The following is a 20,716-nucleotide window of genomic DNA, read 5'->3' as shown; positions in this document are numbered from 1 at the left end:
TGTCCCCGTTTGTGCTCATCTGAAATGTGGGGGGGTTGAACAAAAAAAGTGCTCTTGTTGTATAATTGTTAAACATTTATGCATAAAAATACCCATAGTTAAAAGGGGATATTCTCTGCTTCTGTATCATATTCATCTTGTGATTTGAAATCCAAATTTCATGAGCAGACAGCTATAATGGGCTAATTTGAACTCTTGTCCCAATAATTTTTGAGAGCACTGTACATGTTTTTATACTTGACACTATTCCTGTTTGTTCTTGCCATAGTGATGGTTTGTTTAAGTTTTAAGGATAAGCTAGCAAAGAACACGAGAAAAGAACAGTATCTAATCTAATCAGTGTGCTCATTATGTCCCCACTGCGTTACAGTTCTACAGAAGCACAATATCACTGTGAAATACTTAAGACTTAACTTCCCTTCAGTTTTCTACTTCTTAATGTTTTATTCAAGTTAATTTAAATAATATAATTTGTACCCCTGGTAAACGATTGATTTTCAAGTTACAGACAGTAAGCATTCAATGAAATACAGGCAGTTGGTTTATGAACGTGTAAATGAGTACAGGTAAGGTGTGAATCCTCAAACTGGAGTAATGTACAATAATTAGCAATAATTAAGTAGAAGAGTCAAACAGGGATACTATGAGACCTGCTACTCTTCTAAATTCAGATTCACCTATATTCCTATAAAATTAGTAAATTAGTGAACTTCACAGATGACACTAAATTCTCACTAAATTGGACTTGCAAAGCTACAAAACAAATTCCATCCATTGCAGTGGTAACAGACTAATCTGCCCTTTTCCCAGCAATAGTCTCCAGCTCCTCTTAAGAGACTCCAGGCACTCCCATGCCAGCTGAGAAATATAATCCCTCTAACATGTCCTGGGTCTGCCAGGGGGTAGTAGCTCTACAGAGAAACCATTTTTTAAAAATGTCTCAGCCCAAAATTGCTATGTGGAATTATGTGGGCACACCACCCACAAGGCAAAGGATAGGAGCCGAGTGCAATGCCAGTTAGGTAACGGGCATGAGCTGGATGGATCTTGATGCACTAAAAGGAAGAAATTCAAAGAGAGAATTCAAGACTAGACAACACCTGTCATTACTAAGATCTAATTTAGAATATTGTATACAATTTGGGTCAAAAAAATATATTGCTGCTCTTACAAGCACCCAGATATATCCTGATCTCAAGGAATGCCCTATGCTGATACACTAAAACAACTTAGTCTTGAGCAGAACATTAAAATGGAAGCCAATTCAAATATTTAAAATCGATATAGAGACTATAGACGTCTTCAGAATCAATTGTTAAACCCACACCAGAGGACACAGATGGAAACACAAGGGAAGTACATTTAAAACTCAAAACATTTAGGCATTTCTTGACACAAATGCTTGTGGGAGTCTGGAATAAACTATCCTATTGTAAAAACTGATAGCCTGACTTCTTTCAAGAAATGAATGGACAAGATTTTCACATCAATTAGTTACTACTTACTAAACAATTTAGATAGAGTTACTTTCATAAGCCATCCATCCTCCTTATAATGCAGGCCTAACTTTATTAAAACCCATAAAAAACAATTCTTATATTTAAATGCTGTTCAACAAACAATATAAGTTATATCATGAAAATAGTATTAACCTATATTTATATTTGCACTTCTGCATATATTTGTTTCTGTTTTGTGCTGTGCTCCAGACTGTTGCTTAGCTTTCATATCTCCTAATAAATATCAGATATTGTCATATACATTGTAATAATAGAAGATATCCAGTAATACTAAAGCTCTCTGTCATGGCATATAAGTATGATCTGTCCTATTATAGTAAACAGGACTTTTAAATCTGAATATAGCTACAGGCAGTGATCATACTTTTTACCAAACAAAGAGTGCAGCGATAAATTCTTTTTATGTATTGTTTCTAAACAATGGAATACATTTCATGAGTGGTAGTATTCTGAATTGGTAAATGTTACATTTTTACTTGTAGTGAAAGCTACCTACATGTTTGTGAATGTTAAAATTTTCTGTGATAAACTCACATTGTGCTAACTATTGCATGGTTCATCTTTGTTGGTGGGTGTTGTTTTTGCTGTTGATGTTTTTATTGTAAGCTGCTCTGTCATGGCGATTGTATTATCAGCTTGTTTTCTGATGTCAATTTTAAACTTGAAATATGTTTATGTGGGTGTGGCAAAATAGTGTGTATAGTAATTACTGTAAAGGGGTTTTCTGCATTATATGCTGTAATAGTTACTCCTTTGTATAAATCGTGTCTTATTTCAGGTTATTTTTTAATATCAAATTACAATCCATCATACTTGATGTATAGTGATCTGTAAGAGATTGTGAGTTGCATGTTATGGCATTCTGACTTTAAAAACTTAACAGTTCCATCCAAGTGCAGGCCTTTTGCCATCTTTTTCAACTTTAAAACTGAATGTTGTGAGATCTAGCTAATTGTTGCAGTGCTTTGTTCATTTTGAACCCTTTCACTGTACTCTAGGATGTTGATCAGTTTGCTATCTGTTTTAACTCTGCAGGGTACTTGAAGCTGTCCAAAGCCACAAGTGCGCATTAGGAATCCACTTCCCTCTCCTTCTCGCCCTTGGCATCCCATGCACACCCACAGCACCATGGGAAGCCCCCCTGAGGTGCTGGCTTGGACCTCCTCTCCTAGCCTTCTAGTGGGCAAGCTAAAGGATGAGTTGTTGAGTACAGGGAATCCCCCAAACAAGATGACTGCCACCCCCCCTTCACCCCCTCCTCCACAGATCATTGAGGACCTGCCCCCCCTGCAGCAGCCATTGGAGGAGGAACTGGTGCTCGGCAGCAGCCCCCCAAACACAGTCCTTACCAGTGTGAGTGAGGACTCATCCCGCGAACAGCGCCATTTTGACAACAGTGTGTTGCAGCTGCAGGAGAATGAGGAAGTGGACACAACAGCCCCGCAGGGGCAGGGCTGTGGCAGCGGTGGAGGGGATGGCGGTGGGTGTCCTGCCGATCATAGTGGCAGTAGTGGTGTCCAGACTCACGCTCATGACGATATCAAGATGCATTTTCAACGGACGGGGAGTGGCAGTGGGGGCTTCTTGGAGGGCCTCTTTGGATGCCTTCGGCCAGTTTGGAACATTATTGGGAAAGCCTACTCTACTGATTACAAACTGCAGCAGCAAGGTGAGTTTTTGCCAATACAACATTCATAGTAGGTCATTAAGGTGGATTTAATCCTTGAAATCCCTTAAAGTGCCTCTGCAAGATTTGAATCTCCAGTCTTTTAACTCCGTATTGTTGCAGCAGTAGACGTTCTGTCAGTAAAAGAGATACAGAAATGACTAATGCTGCACACAAATGAAAAACACCTTAGTAAAGTTCTGTAATGCTTCATTTTAACTGGCTTGTCCAAAGTATAAATCCCTCGAGGCATCGAATGCTATAAAATGTTTGGTAAGTTGTTCTTACAGTCGAAAACTGTCCTTTGATTTTAAAGTCACCAAATAAGACTTAAAAATGTGCCCGATTGAAAACATTGTATCCACCATAGGCTTTCCAATTATTTTTGGTTATCTAGTTACCAGATTTTGATAATACAGCACGTGAAACTTTTTTTAAGTCAGATACATACACGTATATACAATTATATACACGTATAATTGAGCTTTCATGCTTTCAGATTTACATAAAAACTCACATCATTCCAGGGCCAAAATTCTACTTGGACCAACATTTTATGTCTTTTAAAACAATATGTCTTTGTAAAATATTCTATTTTGAAGCTAAATTCTTTTTTTCCAGTCAGCATACAGCCTTCATAATTTTATCACAGACACACATCACCTATAAAACTGCTCTGTTCATGTTTGTTGATATGTACCTTTGTAGATATTAGAAAGCCCAGATCTTGATGGGAAATGCACTAAAACAGAGCTGTCAAAACAGCTCCCCCTGTGGTCAGTAGGGAGTCTGATGTGTGTGTTGTCCCCACAGACACATGGGAAGTGCCCTTTGAAGAGATCTCGGAGCTGCAGTGGTTGGGGAGTGGCGCGCAAGGGGCTGTGTTCCTGGGTAAGTTCCACTCCGAAGAGGTGGCCATCAAGAAGGTGCGCGAGCAAAAGGAGACTGACATTAAACACTTGCGGAAGCTGAAACACCCCAACATCATTGCCTTCAAGTACGTAACACCTCCCATTCTTCTTCTTTGCACTCTGGGTGATTCGGACATAAATGTACCCCCAAACTGATTCTGATAATCTCTTTTTTCCTCCTTTATTATGCTGAAATTGTTCTATGTATCATTTTTATTTCCATACAGAAGTGATGCTTTATAAACAGAAAAGGTCCATCAGCACAATTTAAAGTTAACACAAAAAACATACTCCATTTAAGTTTCATATATGTGCCATACTTTTAGTTTCTGTGTATCCACTGTATTAAAAATAAATCCATTTGCAGTTGATTTGAAAGTGTAGCTGCAGTAACTGTACTTGCTTTCCCTCCTGCTCAAACAGAAAGTCTCAAGAAGGTCAAAGAAAAAAGATTTACAGTCTTTGAGAAAAAATGCCAAACTAATCAATTGAAACTAAACAATAAAGCAGTTGCCCCTGCTTTCAGGCTGTTTTTAAATGTGTAATTCTTGCACTGTATAAAGACTCTAATAGTAAATTATTATATCTACATGAAGATATTTTGTAGCACAAGACTAGATAACGTTTTGGAATGGTGTGGTGAGCAGTCTTGGCCGTGTAGTGTTTTAAGATATAATACATTTAACAGTTCCATAATATCTTTCTAATCCATTAATGGCTTATGAGGTTCATGTCACCGTACGTTTTGTTGCCTCATTTTGAATTGTGATGACAATATGGAGCTGCACATATCTGGAATTTTATGATGTAAACTGAAGATTTTACACATTAACGTGTACATTTTACTTTCATTATAGTGTACACAGCACTCATCAATGCAGATTCTTTCAACCCTGAAATTAGCATTGCTGTACCCCTTTAATCATGTCCTTTTTAAGAGCAACCTTCACTCCAGTTTTTTAAAAAAGCTGAACGATCATGATGTTTTTTTAGCATTTGGTATTTGCTGCACCTACAGCCTTCTCCTTTGTAGCTTACTGGCCTTACAGACCACAGAGTTGTGTGTAAATGTCTCGGAGAAGTCTTAATTATAGTTTATTCATTCCAGCAAGTGTATTGGATGTTGAAATGTTCTCTTTAGTTTACACAATGTGTGATCTGTGTTGCCTGTGAACTTGGTGTATATATTTGCAGGGGCGTATGCACACAGGCTCCGTGCTACTGCATTATCATGGAGTACTGTGCTCATGGGCAGCTGTATGAGGTGCTGCGAGCAGGACGCAAAATCTCCCCAAGACTGCTAGTGGACTGGGCCTCAGGGATAGCCAGCGGCATGAACTACCTACATCTTCACAAAATCATACACAGAGATCTCAAATCCCCAAAGTAAGTCCAACGTACCCTAGCAGACAGTCACGCAAATACACACAACAAGGGCCAATTTTCTCTGAAGCTAATTAACCTACCTGTATGTTTTTGGACTGGGAGGAAACTGGAACACCTGGAGAAAACCCAAGCGAACATAGAGAGAACATACAAACTCCACACAGGTCTGCAATTGAACCCATTGGCTAAGTGCTGTGTGGCAGCAATGCTAAACACTGTGCCACTGTGCCGCCTGCCTGGTCACATTCTGTTTATAAATGATGGGTAGGTGTCCTTTCCTGTTCAGCAGGAAATCTTTTAGTCAGTTTTTACTTCATGCTAATAATGGCTTTGGATTTTTCTCAAGATGGTCATCTAAAATAGAATTTTGGTTTCAGCACATTTTCTGCCAAGTAATGTCTACAAATCCATAGGAGTGGCATATATCTGGAAAAACTAACCAAGGCACATTGAAGGATATGTATTTTCACAGCTCTGTGGCAACCCCCACAATACTGAGCTTTGTAAGAAGAAGCAGTAACATGCCTCTGTTGTTCCATTATTTTGCAAGTTTTACAGCTAATCTTTTATAATATAAGTAATTATGAGTTAAGTGTACGGTATGTAGGACTAGTTATATTTAGGTCTCACAATAGATTAGAATGGAATGTACTCCTGCTTTAGCAGGTTTGTAAAAACCACTTGTTCTGTTCTTAGTATCAATTCTGGTTGTTACAAGAGGCTTGATAATACAGTTTTTATTAAACTGCATTTGTCTTCACTTCTTGCGTGTTGAATGAATAGTTATCCCAATTAGGTTGAAATTAAAGAGAATGCAATGGTGAATGGTAAAGTTTCAGATTTTTGCAAATAAAACTACAAAAGATCTGTTCTCTGTTGTCAGGAGAGATGTTATTTGTTTTGTAGCTAGTATACTGAGATTGTATCAAACAGACATGACATTAGTAAATTTATGATGCCATCAACAGTGTTGATCAACAGAGGTTCTACCTTGAAAGTCACATTCATGTAAGTAGCATGTGTGGCCACTGTTGCAAATAATGGAGGGTGTTCAGCTGCAGTTCTGTATATGCTTTGCACCACGTTGCCATATTGTGGGATTCTTTCCCATTCCTTTCATTGGGCCTGGACAAATATATGCTCATTCCCTGATCTCTAAACCTGTATCTCACACATAGTCCCCCCTGATCTCATTAATGTTCAGTAGTGAGCCCATGGAAAGGGCAGCAAGGGAGGAACTTGATCAATGTGCCATACAGTCAAGTTGCCCTGAATCACTGCAAGTGGAATTTTGTATCAACTAGATTGGTGGTTCCCACTCATCTGCTGTTTTTCATTCCATCCCACCTTAATTAGATAATTGAAGCCTTACTTGATCTAAGAAGTTGCTTCAATTGTATATTTGGATTTTATTTTACTTACAAAATACAATGCTTAAATCTCCCAACATGTTTAAAAGCTGGGAAGAAACAATTCCAATTAATACTATTATTAAATGAGTGACAGGTTTAAGGCTTCGGCTGGAACAAAAACCAATATGTGTGTGGGTCACTAGGACCAAGATTGGGAATCACTGAACTAGATATTCCTGCCTAGACCAAACACACTTGGACCTCCCCATCAATTGATCTTTTGTATAATGATTAGTGTACTGTCCTACACATCTTCATCACAATCACTTCTATTAGGGATGTGTCTTCACAAAACCTTGATTCATCATTAATGAGGACTTGACTCCACTATGAGTCCACCTAAGGTGTCGACCACTTATTCTGCTGTGTTGATGAATCTTGACAAGCTCTTGAAATGTATGTGGTCACCTGGCCTGCATGTTTAATCCTCAGAATTGAACTGCTGATGTGTGGGTTGGTGCAACCTGGTGTTTCCGGTGCAGAGGAGTTAACTGCATAAAAATTTGAATGTCACAGTAAGATATTTACATATTTACATAAGTCATTTTTGGACTGTGTTCGGCTGTTACATCGCATAGTCCAGCCTCCAAAATCCCTATGACATGAAGTTTGTTTTTCTTGATAAGTAGGGTTTTGTGCTTTTTCTTGATTTTTACCAGGTTAAAAATTCAACAGATTAAATCGCTTTAAATCACTTTGTCTGTGCCCAATTATCTCTACTCACTATTGAGGTAATTAAGATACGTTTGGTTTTTAATTGTTTTAGAAGTAGTGCTTTTGGCAATACAAAGTTATTTAAGTTTATCATAGTCAGTCATGACTGATTAGTTAATCATAATTACTCCAAGAGCAATAGCTTTAATATATACCATTTCCACCCACAATGACTGTTCACAAGAGTCAGTAAAACCTTCAGTATTCTAGCCCAACCTAGTTTATTCTTTCTAATTACCATTCTTATTTTAATTAATTTGAATTTGATTTACCAGACTGGCCAGGTTATGCCTTTTGTGCTTCTACAGCATTCTGAAGAGAGTAGCACATCTCAGTCTTAGCAGACATTGCTTATTCTGCATTCCCTGAGCCGCAAACACCTGTTGCTTAATCAATGCCTCTTAAACATGTGCTTGCTCGGTAAGATAGACCTTCTTTGTCAGTTAAATAATTACAACATATTGAGTTTTTTTCAGGCCAGAATGTTTTTGTTTAACAAGAAAAATAGATGCTGTGATTTATAGTCTCCATTATAAAGTTGATTTTTCCCCATTTATGTAATCTATTGAAAACATCAATGCATACAATTAAAAATATAACACGTAATTTCTATTCTATTTTCTATATTAAATTTCTATTTTAAATACCATTTTGAATATTGTTAGTCCTACTTGCAGTAGGGTTATATAAATATTCTCAATATTTTTCAAAATTCTAGTTTTTTGTTTGGCATATTCAAGTGAGTTACACTTAAATTTTGTCCATATAAATTAACGTTTTGAAAATTGTATCCTGTTACATTGAAAAATGTGGACAAACATAGATATTGACAGATATGGTGGCGCACTGGTCCGCATTACTGCCTAGCAGTGCTGGAGCCCTGGGTTCCATTACTGGGCGGTTCTCTGCAGGGAATTTCTATGTTCTCCCCGTGTTCATATGGGTCTTCGCCACATGCTCCCGTTTCCTCCCACAAAGACATACTGGTAGGTTCATTAGCTTCTAGGAGAACTGGCCCTTTTGTGAGTGTAAGTGAGTGTGTGTGTGTGAGTGTGTGTGTGTGAGTGTGTGTAAGTGAGTGTGTGTGTGTGAGTGTGTGAGTGTGTGAGTGTGTGAGTGTGTGAGTGTATGAGTGTGTGTGAGTGTATATGTGTGTATGCTATGTAACAAACTGGCATTCTGTTCAGGGTGTATCCCCCCCTTGAGTCCATTGTTTCCGGAATAGGATCAGGTTCCCTTGCAACCCTGTGTTGGATGAAGCAGTTAGAAAATGGATGTCCTTGGATATATAATGTGATTGTGAACTTTAAATAAAGGTACAGTATGAGGTGCTACAGTATAACAGAGGAAAGAACATGATGGTCTTATGGGATTGCCATGGGAGTGACAAGGCTGCCATTTTGTCTGAATCTATTATAGTACTTACTAACTGATCCATAGATCTTGGTCATTCTTTGAAATAAGTCATGGTATCATATTCACCAACATGTTTATAGCACAAAATTCACGAAAAGGCTGCACAAAGAAGTACAGTATGCTTTATATTGGTTAGGCACATTTTCAATTGTAATAATTGATTCTTCCTATTGAGATTTTGTTTCCTGTTACGAAGCACAGACAAATTTGTGAAGGCGAAATGTTATTATTTCTATCTGTAAAGCAGCAGTTGTCTAGCAGTCATCCTGGGCATCTTGGCTCAAGTTTCGTCCCTTGCAGCAGCTGTCTGAAACCACTACAGCAGAAGTGGCACTTATGTCAGGAATGAATGATGATGTATTTTGGAACACATACTGTAGATTTGAGTATCTGAATTACTGGAAATCCCTTTCAGAAGACATTTATGAAAATCTCCTGTAAAATTAGTTTGTGTGTTTGAGTTTTCTTTGGGACTACAAAACCATATACACTTTCAAGATGTGTGCTCTGTTGTCTCAAAGATGTACAGTAACACTCCCTGAGGTTAGGTGTCAACTGCAGGACAAAGACATCTACCAGACTACCATGTACAGATGCAGCCATTCAGAAGGGGGCTGGATAATACAGTACATTATGGTGCCTGCACTGCAGGTTACCGCACATTTTTAAAAATTCTCAGTTGTCGGACTGCGCTACTTTGTAAAACCACCTGGTGAAGCCCTAAAAGCTAAATTTGGCCTGTGGAAGCATTTGAGCTGTTGCCAGAAAATGCCCAGTTTTGAATCCCAGTTAATGAGGGACAATTTTTTTCCAGTTATAGAATTTAAGTTGTATACTGTTTAGACTTTTTATATTTTAAACTGTATATTACAGTATTTTAAATATTAAATTCATTAAAAAAAGAGAGTTACAAAAACAAGATTACTTTAAATTTCAATTGTGAAAAATATATTTAATAATAATTAATAATAATTGCTTACACTTATATAGCGCTTTTCTGGACACTCCACTCAAAGCGCTTTACAGGTAATGGGGACTCCCGTCCACCACCACCAATGTGCAGCATCCACCTGGATGATGCGACGGCAGCCATAGTGCGCCAGAACACTCACCACACATCAGCTATCAGTGGGGAGGAGAGCAGAATGATGAAGCCAATTCATAGAGGGGGATTATTAGGAGGACATGATTAGTAAGGGCCAATGGGAAATTTGGCCAGGACGCCGGTGTAAGATAGGGCTGCTAGGGCAATAGGATCCTATGCAGGACTCAAGACAACAGAAAGACACAAAGCAGAAACGCTAGGCTAAAACGAAAACCAGGAGGCAGGCGAGTAGGTCGGAACACAGAGAGACAAGGAGGAAGCAACAATCCAAAAATACTAGGCAAAATCGAATCCAGGAAGCAGGCGAGTAGTTCTGAACACGGAAGCACAAACGAGGAAGCAGCAATTCAAATCACAAGGCGAAACCGAAAACGAGAAGCAGACTAGGAGATCGAAAACCGGAGAGAAGCAAGAGGTAAACGCGCACTAGGGAGCTCGAGGAGAATCCGCAATAGTGAGCGGGGAAGTGAGGAAAAAGGAGAACTAAAATAGAGACGGGAGAGAAAGGTGATTGGCGTTTACTTGCGGCGTGAGCTTGTTTTACAGGGTGTGCGCGTGGGAATGCAAGAAGGAAGAGCAGCGCGAGTGGAATGCATAACAGTACCCCCCCCGCCCCCACACAGGGTCGGCTCCTGACGACCTGATAGCTGGCGTGGGATGGGAATGAAGGAAGTCACGAATAAGGTTTTGGTCCAGGATATCTACTTCAGAAACCCAGGAACGTTCTTCTGGACCTTAACCCTCCCAGTCAATCAAAAACTGGCGGATACCCCTACGCCATTGGGTGTCCAAGATCTTATTCACAGTACAGGTGGGAAATCCATCCATCAGGGAGGAGGTGGGCGAGGTTGCCGAGCAGAAAGTGGGGATCTGTGGTAAGGCTTCAAGAGGGAAACATGGAAGGTGGGGTGAATCCTGAGGGTGGGGGGGAGGGCGAGGCGGTAAGAAACGGGGGAACACGGGATAGAATTCTGAAAGGGCCAATGAAGCGAGGACCCAGCTTGCGGGAAGGTTGCTCGAGTGGAATATTCTTGGATGACAACCAGACGAATTGGCCTCGACGTAAACGGGGAAAGGGGCGTCGGAGTCTATCGGCAGAAGTCTTCTGTCTCCGAGAGGTCTTAAGCAGAGCAGTCCTGGCCTTTTTCCAGAGCTCCGGGAGGGAAGAAAAATATGCCCGAACAGCAGGGACATCAGAGTCAGGGAAAAGCGAGGGTTGATAGCCCAGTGAACAGAGGAACAGAGACATATTAGTGGAGGAGGTATATAGAGAATTGTGGGCATATTCAGCCCAGGGGAGAAGGGAAGCCCAGTTATCATGGGCAGCAGAGACATAGGACCTGAGGTAAGTCAGCATGTCCTGGTTAATCCTCTCCGCCTGACCATTGGCTTCAGGGTGGTAACCAGAAGTGAGGGAGGAGGATGCCCCTAAGATCTGGCAGAAAGCCTTCCAAAATTTCGATATAAACTGCGGACCCCTGTCAGAAACAATATCCTTTGGAATGCCATGGAGGCGGAAAACATGTTGGACAAAAAGGTCTGCCATCTCCCGGGCTGATGGGAGGGCTGGAAGAGGAACAAAATGCGCAGCTTTAGAGAAACGGTCGATGACCACCATGATTGTTGTTTTACCGCGGCTTTTCGGGAGATCCGTCAGGAAGTCGACCTTGAGATGAGACCAAGGCCGTGAAGGAATGGAAAGAGGTTGTAAGAGACCAGCCCTCTTCTGCCGAGGGGTCTTGCTCCTAGCACAGGTGGGGCAGGCTCGTATGTATTCCGTTACATCAGACTTTAGGGAAGGCCACCAGAAATCCCTGGAAATGAATTAGATGGAACGACGGGTGCCAGAGTGAGCAGCGAAGCGGGAGTCATGTCCCCATTGAAGAACTGCGGAGCGCACTGAATCAGGAACAAAGAGTCGGTCTGGGGGGCACTGGGGAGGAACTGTGAGGTTCCGGAGAGCCTGTCTCACCTTGTTCTCGATGTCCCAATGTACAGCTGCGAGGAACTTGTCAGGCAGCACGATGGGCACTGGAGGGTTTTCGGAGTCCGTGGGGTCGTGAATGCGGGAAAGGGCATCAGCTTTGAGATTCTTGGAGCCTGGAGTATAGGTAATGAAAAAACGGAACCTTGAGAAGAATAGGGACCACCTAGCCTGGCGGGGGTTGAGGCATTTAGCAGATTGCAGGTAGGCCAAGTTCTTGTGGTCAGTGAGGATAGTAAAGGGATGGATGGCCCCTTCCAGCAAGTGTCTCTACTCCTCCAAGGCAAGCTTGATGGCCAAAAGTTCCCTGTTCCCAACATCATAATTCATCTCGGCGGGGGATAGGTGTCTTGGAAAAAAAGGCGCACAGATGGAGCGTGCCCTTCGGACCATGGCATTGAGATAAAATGGCACCAACCCCAAGAGCTGAGGCATCGACCTCGAGCACAAAAGGAAGAGAGGGATCGGGATGACGGAGAACTGGGGCTGAGGAGAAGTTCTGCTTGAGACGAAGAAAGGCCCTATCAGCCTCTGGGGTCCACCTTCCCTGTCCAGGACCTTTACGAGTAAGGGAGGTGATGGGTGCTACAACAGAACTGAAGTTTCAGATGAAACGGCGGTAAAAGTTGGCAAGGCCTAGGAAACGCTGTACTTGTTTCAGGTTCTTGGGTGTGGGCCAGTCCAGGACAGCAGAGACCTTAGCAGGGTCCATTTCGACACCAAGAGAGGAGATTATATATCCTAGAAAGTGGATCCTGGACGTATGGAAAGTACACTTCTCCAGCTTGGCATACAGATGGTTATTGATGAGTCGGGTGAGAACTTCGCGGACGTTAAGGACATGATCATCCATGTTGCGAGAAACAATTAAAATATCATCAAGGTAAACCAAAACATACTTCTGAACGATGTCCCTAAAAATGTCATTCATAAAGCCCTGGAATACAGCAGGAGCATTAGCCAGGCCAAAGGGCATGACCTGATATTCATAATGACCAAGAGTAGTAATGAAGGCTGTCTTCCACTCGTCACCTTCATGGATGCGAATGAGGTTGTAGGCACCCCGTAGGTCAAGTTTGGTGAAGATGGAGGCCCCCTGAAGAGATTCCAATGCAGAGTTAATGAGTGGAAGGGGATACCAGTTCTTGATAGTAATCTCATTAAGACCTCTATAATCGATGCAGGGCCGCAGGGATCCGTCCTTCTTCTCCACGAAAAAAAACCTGCACAGGCCGGAGAAGGAGACGGGCGAATGAAGCCAGATTCCAAGGAATCACGGATGTAGGACTCCAGGGCGTCAGATTCATTAAGAGAAAGTGGGTAGATTCTTCCTCTCGGAGGGAGGGTTCCAGGCAGTAGGTCAATGGCGCAATCAGAGGGACGGTGTGGGGGCAAGGAGAGTGCTTTTTGCTTGCTGAAGGTGAGGTGCAGGTCAGAATATACAGAAGGGATTCCGCTGGTGTCCTCCTGGGAGATGTGAGCCGAGGAAAGTCTGAGAGGCAACTGCAGACAACGATGATGACAATTGGGTCCCCAGGCGAGTAGTTAACTGTTGGACCAGTGAAAGTGGGGGTTGTGCATCTTCAACCGAGGGTATCCAAGAACCAGAGGGTGGGAAGGAGAGTGGAGGAGTAGGAATTGGATGCTCTCAGTGTGGAGGGCGCCAATGCGGAGAGTAAGGGGAATTGTTTGCCATTCAACAAGAGTGAGAGAGGATCCGTCCATGGTGAGGAGGCGAATAGGGGGAGAAACAGAGATGCGAGGAATATTCCAAGTGGTGGCGAGTCCGGAGTCTAGGAAGTTTTCCTCTGTGCCTGAATCAACAAAAGCCAGAAGAGATTCTTTGAATCCATCCCCTGAAACCAGTGCGGGCCAGAAGAGGCAGGAGGGGCAAGAATACCGACCTTGACAGAGGGGAGGGAAGTACGGGGGGGGCAGAGAGGGCATGAAGCTCGGAGATGGCCGGCAGCCCCGCAATAAAGGCAACAACCCTGGGAGAGTCGGCGGCGTCGCTCCTCAGAAGACAGCCTGGAGAAGGAGGTTGGGCGGGAGGTGGCAGGAGGGGGTAGAAGCCGGGAGCGTTGTTCTTGGAGCCTGATGTCAATTTCAGCCAGACGGGAGATGAGGTGCTCCAAGGAGGGAAAGTCCAATGGGAGATATGTGAGGTGGTCCTGGAAAGCAGAAGACAAGCCCTGGCAGAACTGGTGGATAAGAGCCTCTTCATTCCAGGGGACTTGGGAGGCCAGGTGGCGGAATTCCATGGCATAGTCTTGAAAAGAACGGGAACCCTGGTTGAGAGAGGTGAGTCGGGAGATGGCAATATGGTGGGAGTGGAGCTGACCAAAAATGGACTGCATGGCAGCAAAGAACTGGTTGACATCAGCAGTCACAGAGAGATTCCAAGCGAGGAGGGAGGTAGCCTAGTCCAGGGCTCGACCGGAGAGGTGGGAGACCATGAAGGCAATCTTCTCTCTGTCAGAGGGAAAACAGTCTGGTCGAAGGTGGAAGGCCATCCAGCACTGGATTAAAACATTCTGAAGCTTTGCTGGGTCACCCTCAAATTTCTCTGGGGTGGGAGGGGGCAAGGGGCAAGCAGCAGCAGCAGCCAGGGGAGGGACAGGCACAGGAGCCACTGGAGGGGGTGGTGGCCAGGTGGTGTGGTCCACTAGGCGTTGAACTGCAGTGGTCAGTTGTAGAAGAGCCTGGGACTGCTGTTGCAAAAAGGTGGTGGTGGAGTTCTGGTCTGCTGGATCCATGTTGGCTCACTATTTTGTAAGATAGGGCTGCTAGGGCAATAGGATCCTATGCAGGACTCAAGACAACAGAAAGACACAAAGCAGAAACGCTAGGCTAAAACGAAAACCAGGAGGCAGGCGAGTAGGTCGGAACACAGAGAGAAAAGGAGGAAGCAACAATCCACAAACACTAGGCAAAATCGAATCCAGGAAGCAGGCGAGTAGTTCTGAACACGGAAGCACAAACGAGGAAGCAGCAATCCAAATCACAAGGTGAAACAGAAAACGAGAAGCAGACTAGGAGATCGAAAACCGGAGAGAAGCAAGAGGTAAACGCGCACTAGGGAGCTCGAGGAGAATCCGCAATAGTGAGCGGGGAAGTGAGGAAAAAGGAGAACTAAAATAGAGACGGGAGAGAAAGGTGATTGGCGTTTACTTGTGGCTTGAGCTTCTTTTACAGGGTGTGCGCGTGGGAATGCAAGAAGGAAGAGCAGCGCGAGTGGAATGCGTATCAGCCGGGGTTACACCCCTACTCTTTTCGAGAAACACCCTGGGATTTTTAATGACTACAGAGAGTCAGGACCTCAGTTTTATGTCTCATGGGAGACCCCCTGCTGGCCCCACTAACACCTCTTCCAGCAGCAACCTTGGTTTTTCCCAGGAGGTCTCCCATCGAGGTACTGACCAGGCTCACTCCTGCTTAGCTTCAGTGGGTTGCCAGTTGTGAGTTGCAGGGTGATATGGCTGCTGGCTGCCATATATTTCACATATACTGTTCTGTAATGGCTTTAAAGCCATACAGTCTCATATGTAATATATACAAAACGTACATACAGTAGATGGTAGTGGTAGCTAAATATAAAAAATACAAAGTACACACAGTATTCTGCCGTCTTCATAAGCATTTTATGCATCATAGTCTTTAACTCTGTAACTTGCGGTGGTTATTTTGGAAAAGTTTTGATGTGCTTGTTCTAACTATATAAAGTTTATATACTTCATAAAAAACTATAATGTTTTATCCTTTTCAAAGAATATGTAATAAGAACACTTACTGTTATTGTAAAAAGAGGTGTAGTGCTGATTAAATGCCACGTGATGGGGAATATTAATGTAATCTTAGGTCCTATTGTTGTTTTGTTCAGTTCAGCAGTTTGAAATGTTTTTGAGTTATGTTCTCTGGTTCAGTTGCTGAATAGGTTTATGAGGATAATGTGATTAGGACAGGGAGATCAGGAAGAGAGTGGAGTAGTAAAGTTTGCTGTTCAGAAATAAACTGCAAAAAATATATATCTGTCTCCATGCAGTTTCAATCTGTCCTGGCAGAGTGTTACACCACATTCTGTAAAAATATTTCATACATACTGTACTGTAGTAGCTTTAACATGGTATCATACTGTATCTACCATATATTTGTACAGTATACAATCACACTGCAGTTAATTGATGTGTAAGCTACAGTTTCGGTATGTCTGTGGATCTGACTTCATGGGATTCGTGTGTGGAACATCGGGAGAGGAGACCAAGCAGGCTCTTTGTTTTGATTATACTGTGAATGAATCCCCGAAGCATATCGTCCAAGTTTCAAAATTACTTAAAAAAATAAACCTTTGTTGAGTTTGCACAAGAGACAAAAGATTCCTTTTGAGAAGTCATGTACTACTTGCAAAGTAGCTGATTTTGACAGCCAATTTTGCTTGAAGAATTTAAAACCTGTCTGTACTGTAGCTTTCATTAATTGAGCAGAAAGTCACCTTGTTCTTACAATCCGCTCTGTTAGCAGAGTTTGTGTTAACACCCTTTTGAATGAATTTTCATGAATTTTCATCACCTTCATCACCTTTGTCTGTACAGGGGGTGGGGGTTGGGGAGAGTGATAGAGAGTGTAATAAAACCCCACACCCAGTTTCTCTTTCCCCTACTAGGTGATAATGCACTATCTGGCTGGCACATAACAATCCCTCCCGGGCTCTTTTTGAGCATTTAGGAGATGGTCTAGAGCAGTGGTTCTCAAACTGTGGTACGCGTACCGACAGTGGTACGTTGCGTGCCGCCAGGTGGTACGCCAAATGACCCTGGAACTGTGTTGTGCGCTGAAAAAATCGGGACGGGTTTTCATATTTTGTATTTTTATACGTGTCGAATGTACTACGATACAGTGCGCGCTAATACTTCAGTGGACACAAGAGATACTCTGTAATTCTATACCACTCTATAGGAATGCGTGCTACGGACGCAAGTGACCAATTGTATTTAAAAAAGCTACTGTATCTCCAGCAAATAGGGAGAAAAGAGAATGTGCGTGATTTTGGAACAATGCTAACGTTGTAAACACAGGAATGCATAGAAATGCGTGCACGAACGCTGGTAATCTTGTGAGCACAGGAAAGCGTGAAAAATAACAGAAAAATGTTTAAGAACTCTTCTAAGTTAATTTGAGAAAAATACACCGAGCGTCTCTGTGTTTCTCTCCCATGCGCATGAAATAAATACTTAAAATAAACACTGAAATAAAAACGGAAACGTGGAAAAATGCACGCTTGCGGATTGCTAAAGCAGGTAAGCCCGACACTATCATGTGTGGAGAAAAAGCTGCTGAACAGCTCGACCTGCTGCCCCCCCCCACCCCGGAAAGACACAGTCATTCATAGAATTATTGAAATGAAATATTATATCAAAAGTACGCTGACAGCGCGCGTTAAGATGAGCAGATGTTTTCAACTGCAATTAGATGATTCTGTAGTCGATTTGGCCAATTTGCTCATTTACGTTAGATACGAGTTTGAGGGTATGTCCCATGAGGACTTTCTGTTCTGTAAGCCGCTACCAACAGGAACTACAGGAGAGCACGTATTTCAGCTTCTGAATGAATTTATCGCAGAGAATGACATCGACTGGATAAAATGTGTCGGAGTTTGTACAGACGGTGCTAGAGCAATGACAAGCCAACACAGCAGTGTAGTTGCACGAATTGGAGAGGTTGCTCCAGAAATTAATGGTTTCATTGCAACATCCACCGCGAGACCTTTGCCGTCAAGAAAATGCCTGACGATTTAAAATCTGTTAGACTGTTGTGAATTGTATCAAGGCTCGAAAAATTTATTCACATCTGCTTTGCTTAACTAAACAGGCTCACCCCTCTCACTGAAATGGTGTTTTATATTTTTATGTGTTGTGTTTTTTTTCTGTAAAACACTTTGAGAAGCCACATTTTAATATATCAAAGTTTATTATTATAATATTTATTATATGTATGTGCGAGTGTGTGTGCACATGCGCTCATGTTGGTCATTGATCATTTCTTGGGTTCCTATGAGATGAAGACTTGTACAGTAGGTGGTACTTTGATGCTTTGGTTGGATTAGGGGTGGTACTTGGTCCAAAAAGTTTGAGAACCACTGGTCTAGAGTTTCATTTGTGTTATTATATTATTATTTCTATTAACATTATTATTATTATTTCATATGTACAGTTAGAAAGTCGTTAATGTGAATATAGTTTGCATATTATTTTATTTGTGAGAGAATTGCAATTATATATGTTATTGTATTAACAGTTACAACAGATATTTCGCACCTGAAAACTTGGGTTTTTGTATTATAGTGGGAGTGTGAAGATTGAGTGAGCACTGGGGCACACAGTGAGATTAACATGGTGAGATTACTGAGACGGATAATTTTAGTGAATATATTGACAAATGTCTGGATTTTGGATTTCACAAAGCAAGATAAATTTGTATCTAGTGGTGAATTAGCTATGTGACATTGTCCCCGTGAAGTTTTCAGGAAAGGGGGTAAGTGGTCAGCGTCCCCACCCTGTAGTGCCCATAGAGTGCTAGTTTTAATATAACAGTGTATTACTCTGATCTCTGTCTTCCAAGTACGTTTTTAGGCGTTTGTAATTGATAATATTACTATACTTTGTATCGTTATTCAGTTTGTACCTACGTGTTAGTTGGTGGGCAAAAGTTCGAGGTGAAAATGTTTCCACGAGGAGGGTACCTTTAAAGCGGAGAAGACAGCACTTTTGGCACTCCATCTGTTTAAAGCCCTGGCCAAATACTCAGACAGTACTGTACATACAGTTAAAATTCAAACTGAAGTAAAAACTACACATCCCAGTTAACATGGCGGTGCTTGTGATCATTGAGTTTAACCAACAAAACAGCCAACCAAAAATCAGTCACATGACTTTGAAGCTACATTTCACAAGCTTAACCTCTCAGCATCAATGCGAAATTTAAACGATAGGCTACCTCAAACTGTGAGCTACTTGGCTCTGTTTGTCACTTAAGCCATTCCTAATTGCCATTTAAGTCATAGAAGTGGGAAGACTGTCTTCCCTCTGGCTGCCTGAATTGTCCTCTTCTGTGTCCAAATCGCAGCAAGTGAGAAAAGGTAGAGAGAGAGACAGACAGAAAAAAGTGAATCCTAGCTACAATATATTTATATATTTTGTGGTAAGGGAAGCAAAACATCTGCTCGTAATTAGTGTAAGATTTATAGCTGAAATCTGAGCCTAGTTATAGAGTTATAGAGACAAACAGAGGAATGTTGGAAATGTGTAATTTTTCTGGAGCAGAAATACAAATAGAAAATAAAAGCCTTTTGACATCTCTAATTTTGCTCATGGTCTCCAAAATGAACAAGAAAAACATTTTCAGAGAGAAACTACATAGAATAAGTAATTAGAAAGTTGAGCAGTCTACTTTCTTATTCATTTGATCAGTGAAATTTCACCTGCAGAAGATCGCACCAGAGACAACACTAGCTCTGCTTGCTGTAGAAGTTCAGGAAAGGGTGAATTAAGCCATGTCAAGTGCAAGAATTTGGTAATCAGTAATAAATGTTTAAAATGTGGATAGATTAATGTAAAAATTCTGGAAACTTCACAATTATAGAGCTCTGCACAACAAGTAACAAAAACTTAAGCTTTTCAAGGCTGAAGCTAAAATTCAGTGTAAATAATTAAGATAAATCACAATTTAGGACATTAAAGTGTTAGAGCTGTAAATAAATGGTTTAAATATAAAAATACAAAAATGCATATGAGCAAAAAGTTATTTAGAAATGGAGCAGGTGTTACTTTGAAATGAGCAAACAGAAAAAAAGTGAATCATGACCAGACATGGTTCAGAAGAGGAATGCAGGAACAGCTGCAAAAGCTTAGATATCCATAAAATATACAGAAAGCTGTGTTACAAAAGAACATGTGAAAACTGTTGAATGTTTACATAGATACTGAAATTAGGTTAAACAGTTTAATCTAAATGTATTAAAAGTAAACATATTTTAGATTTTGTGTAGTTCCTTGCATTGAACTGTTTGTTGGATGCACATAAATAGAAGAAATAGGCAAACATACAGTAGCTGTAAGATATTTATATTTAGAGGCAATTTGTTTAAATAACAAACTAGTTATGGATACTGATGTGCCAGAGAGGTGGAAAGGCTGTTTCCTTAAGCCAGCACTTTAAAATGTATCCTTAGTAACTGCATCTCATAGCCGGTATCTTTTTTTAAAATCTTTCCACATGTAATGTAATTAGGAAGTACAATAAACTGTCGCTTGTCGATTTACGTTGCTTGATTAATTTTAAAAAATAAGTTTAAAGGCAGACACACTCGGTGCTGTAAGCACTCCAGGCTGCAGAAAGGTCTTTCGGTGCCGCCTCTTCTCTGATGGAGATCAGTGGGTGGTTTGCTATTTTCTCAGCAACCTGCTGATCTGCTTCACACCACAGGAAGACTCGAGAATGTGATTTTTTCTGTATGAAACGTGTATTGTGTTAACAAAATTTAAGTGTTTAAAACAGAGGTACAGCTTACACTAAGCTGTATACTATTCTTTGAATAGTAATTATCGCG

At 41.5% G+C, this 20,716-nt stretch overlaps 1 protein-coding gene across 6 annotated transcripts in view; it reads left to right on the top strand.

Moving 5' to 3' along the window:
• The window catches only part of map3k13 (mitogen-activated protein kinase kinase kinase 13), an 89,729-nt gene that overhangs the window by 47,621 nt on the left and 21,392 nt on the right, over nucleotides 1-20,716 (top strand). For all 6 annotated transcript variants that reach the window (XM_006636658.3, XM_015359167.2, XM_015359165.2 and 3 more), the window contains 3 exons: nucleotides 2,556-3,189; nucleotides 4,000-4,183; nucleotides 5,292-5,483. In XM_006636658.3, the coding sequence (XP_006636721.2) occupies nucleotides 2,631-3,189; nucleotides 4,000-4,183; nucleotides 5,292-5,483 (935 nt within the window). In that variant the 5' untranslated portion in view covers nucleotides 2,556-2,630. The remainder of the gene's footprint in view (nucleotides 1-2,555; nucleotides 3,190-3,999; nucleotides 4,184-5,291; nucleotides 5,484-20,716) is intronic.

This window comes from Lepisosteus oculatus, chromosome 12 (genome assembly GCF_040954835.1).
Source record: "Lepisosteus oculatus isolate fLepOcu1 chromosome 12, fLepOcu1.hap2, whole genome shotgun sequence".
Taxonomy (NCBI): domain Eukaryota; kingdom Metazoa; phylum Chordata; class Actinopteri; order Semionotiformes; family Lepisosteidae; genus Lepisosteus; species Lepisosteus oculatus.
This window is presented reverse-complemented; position numbering and strand designations above follow the sequence as displayed.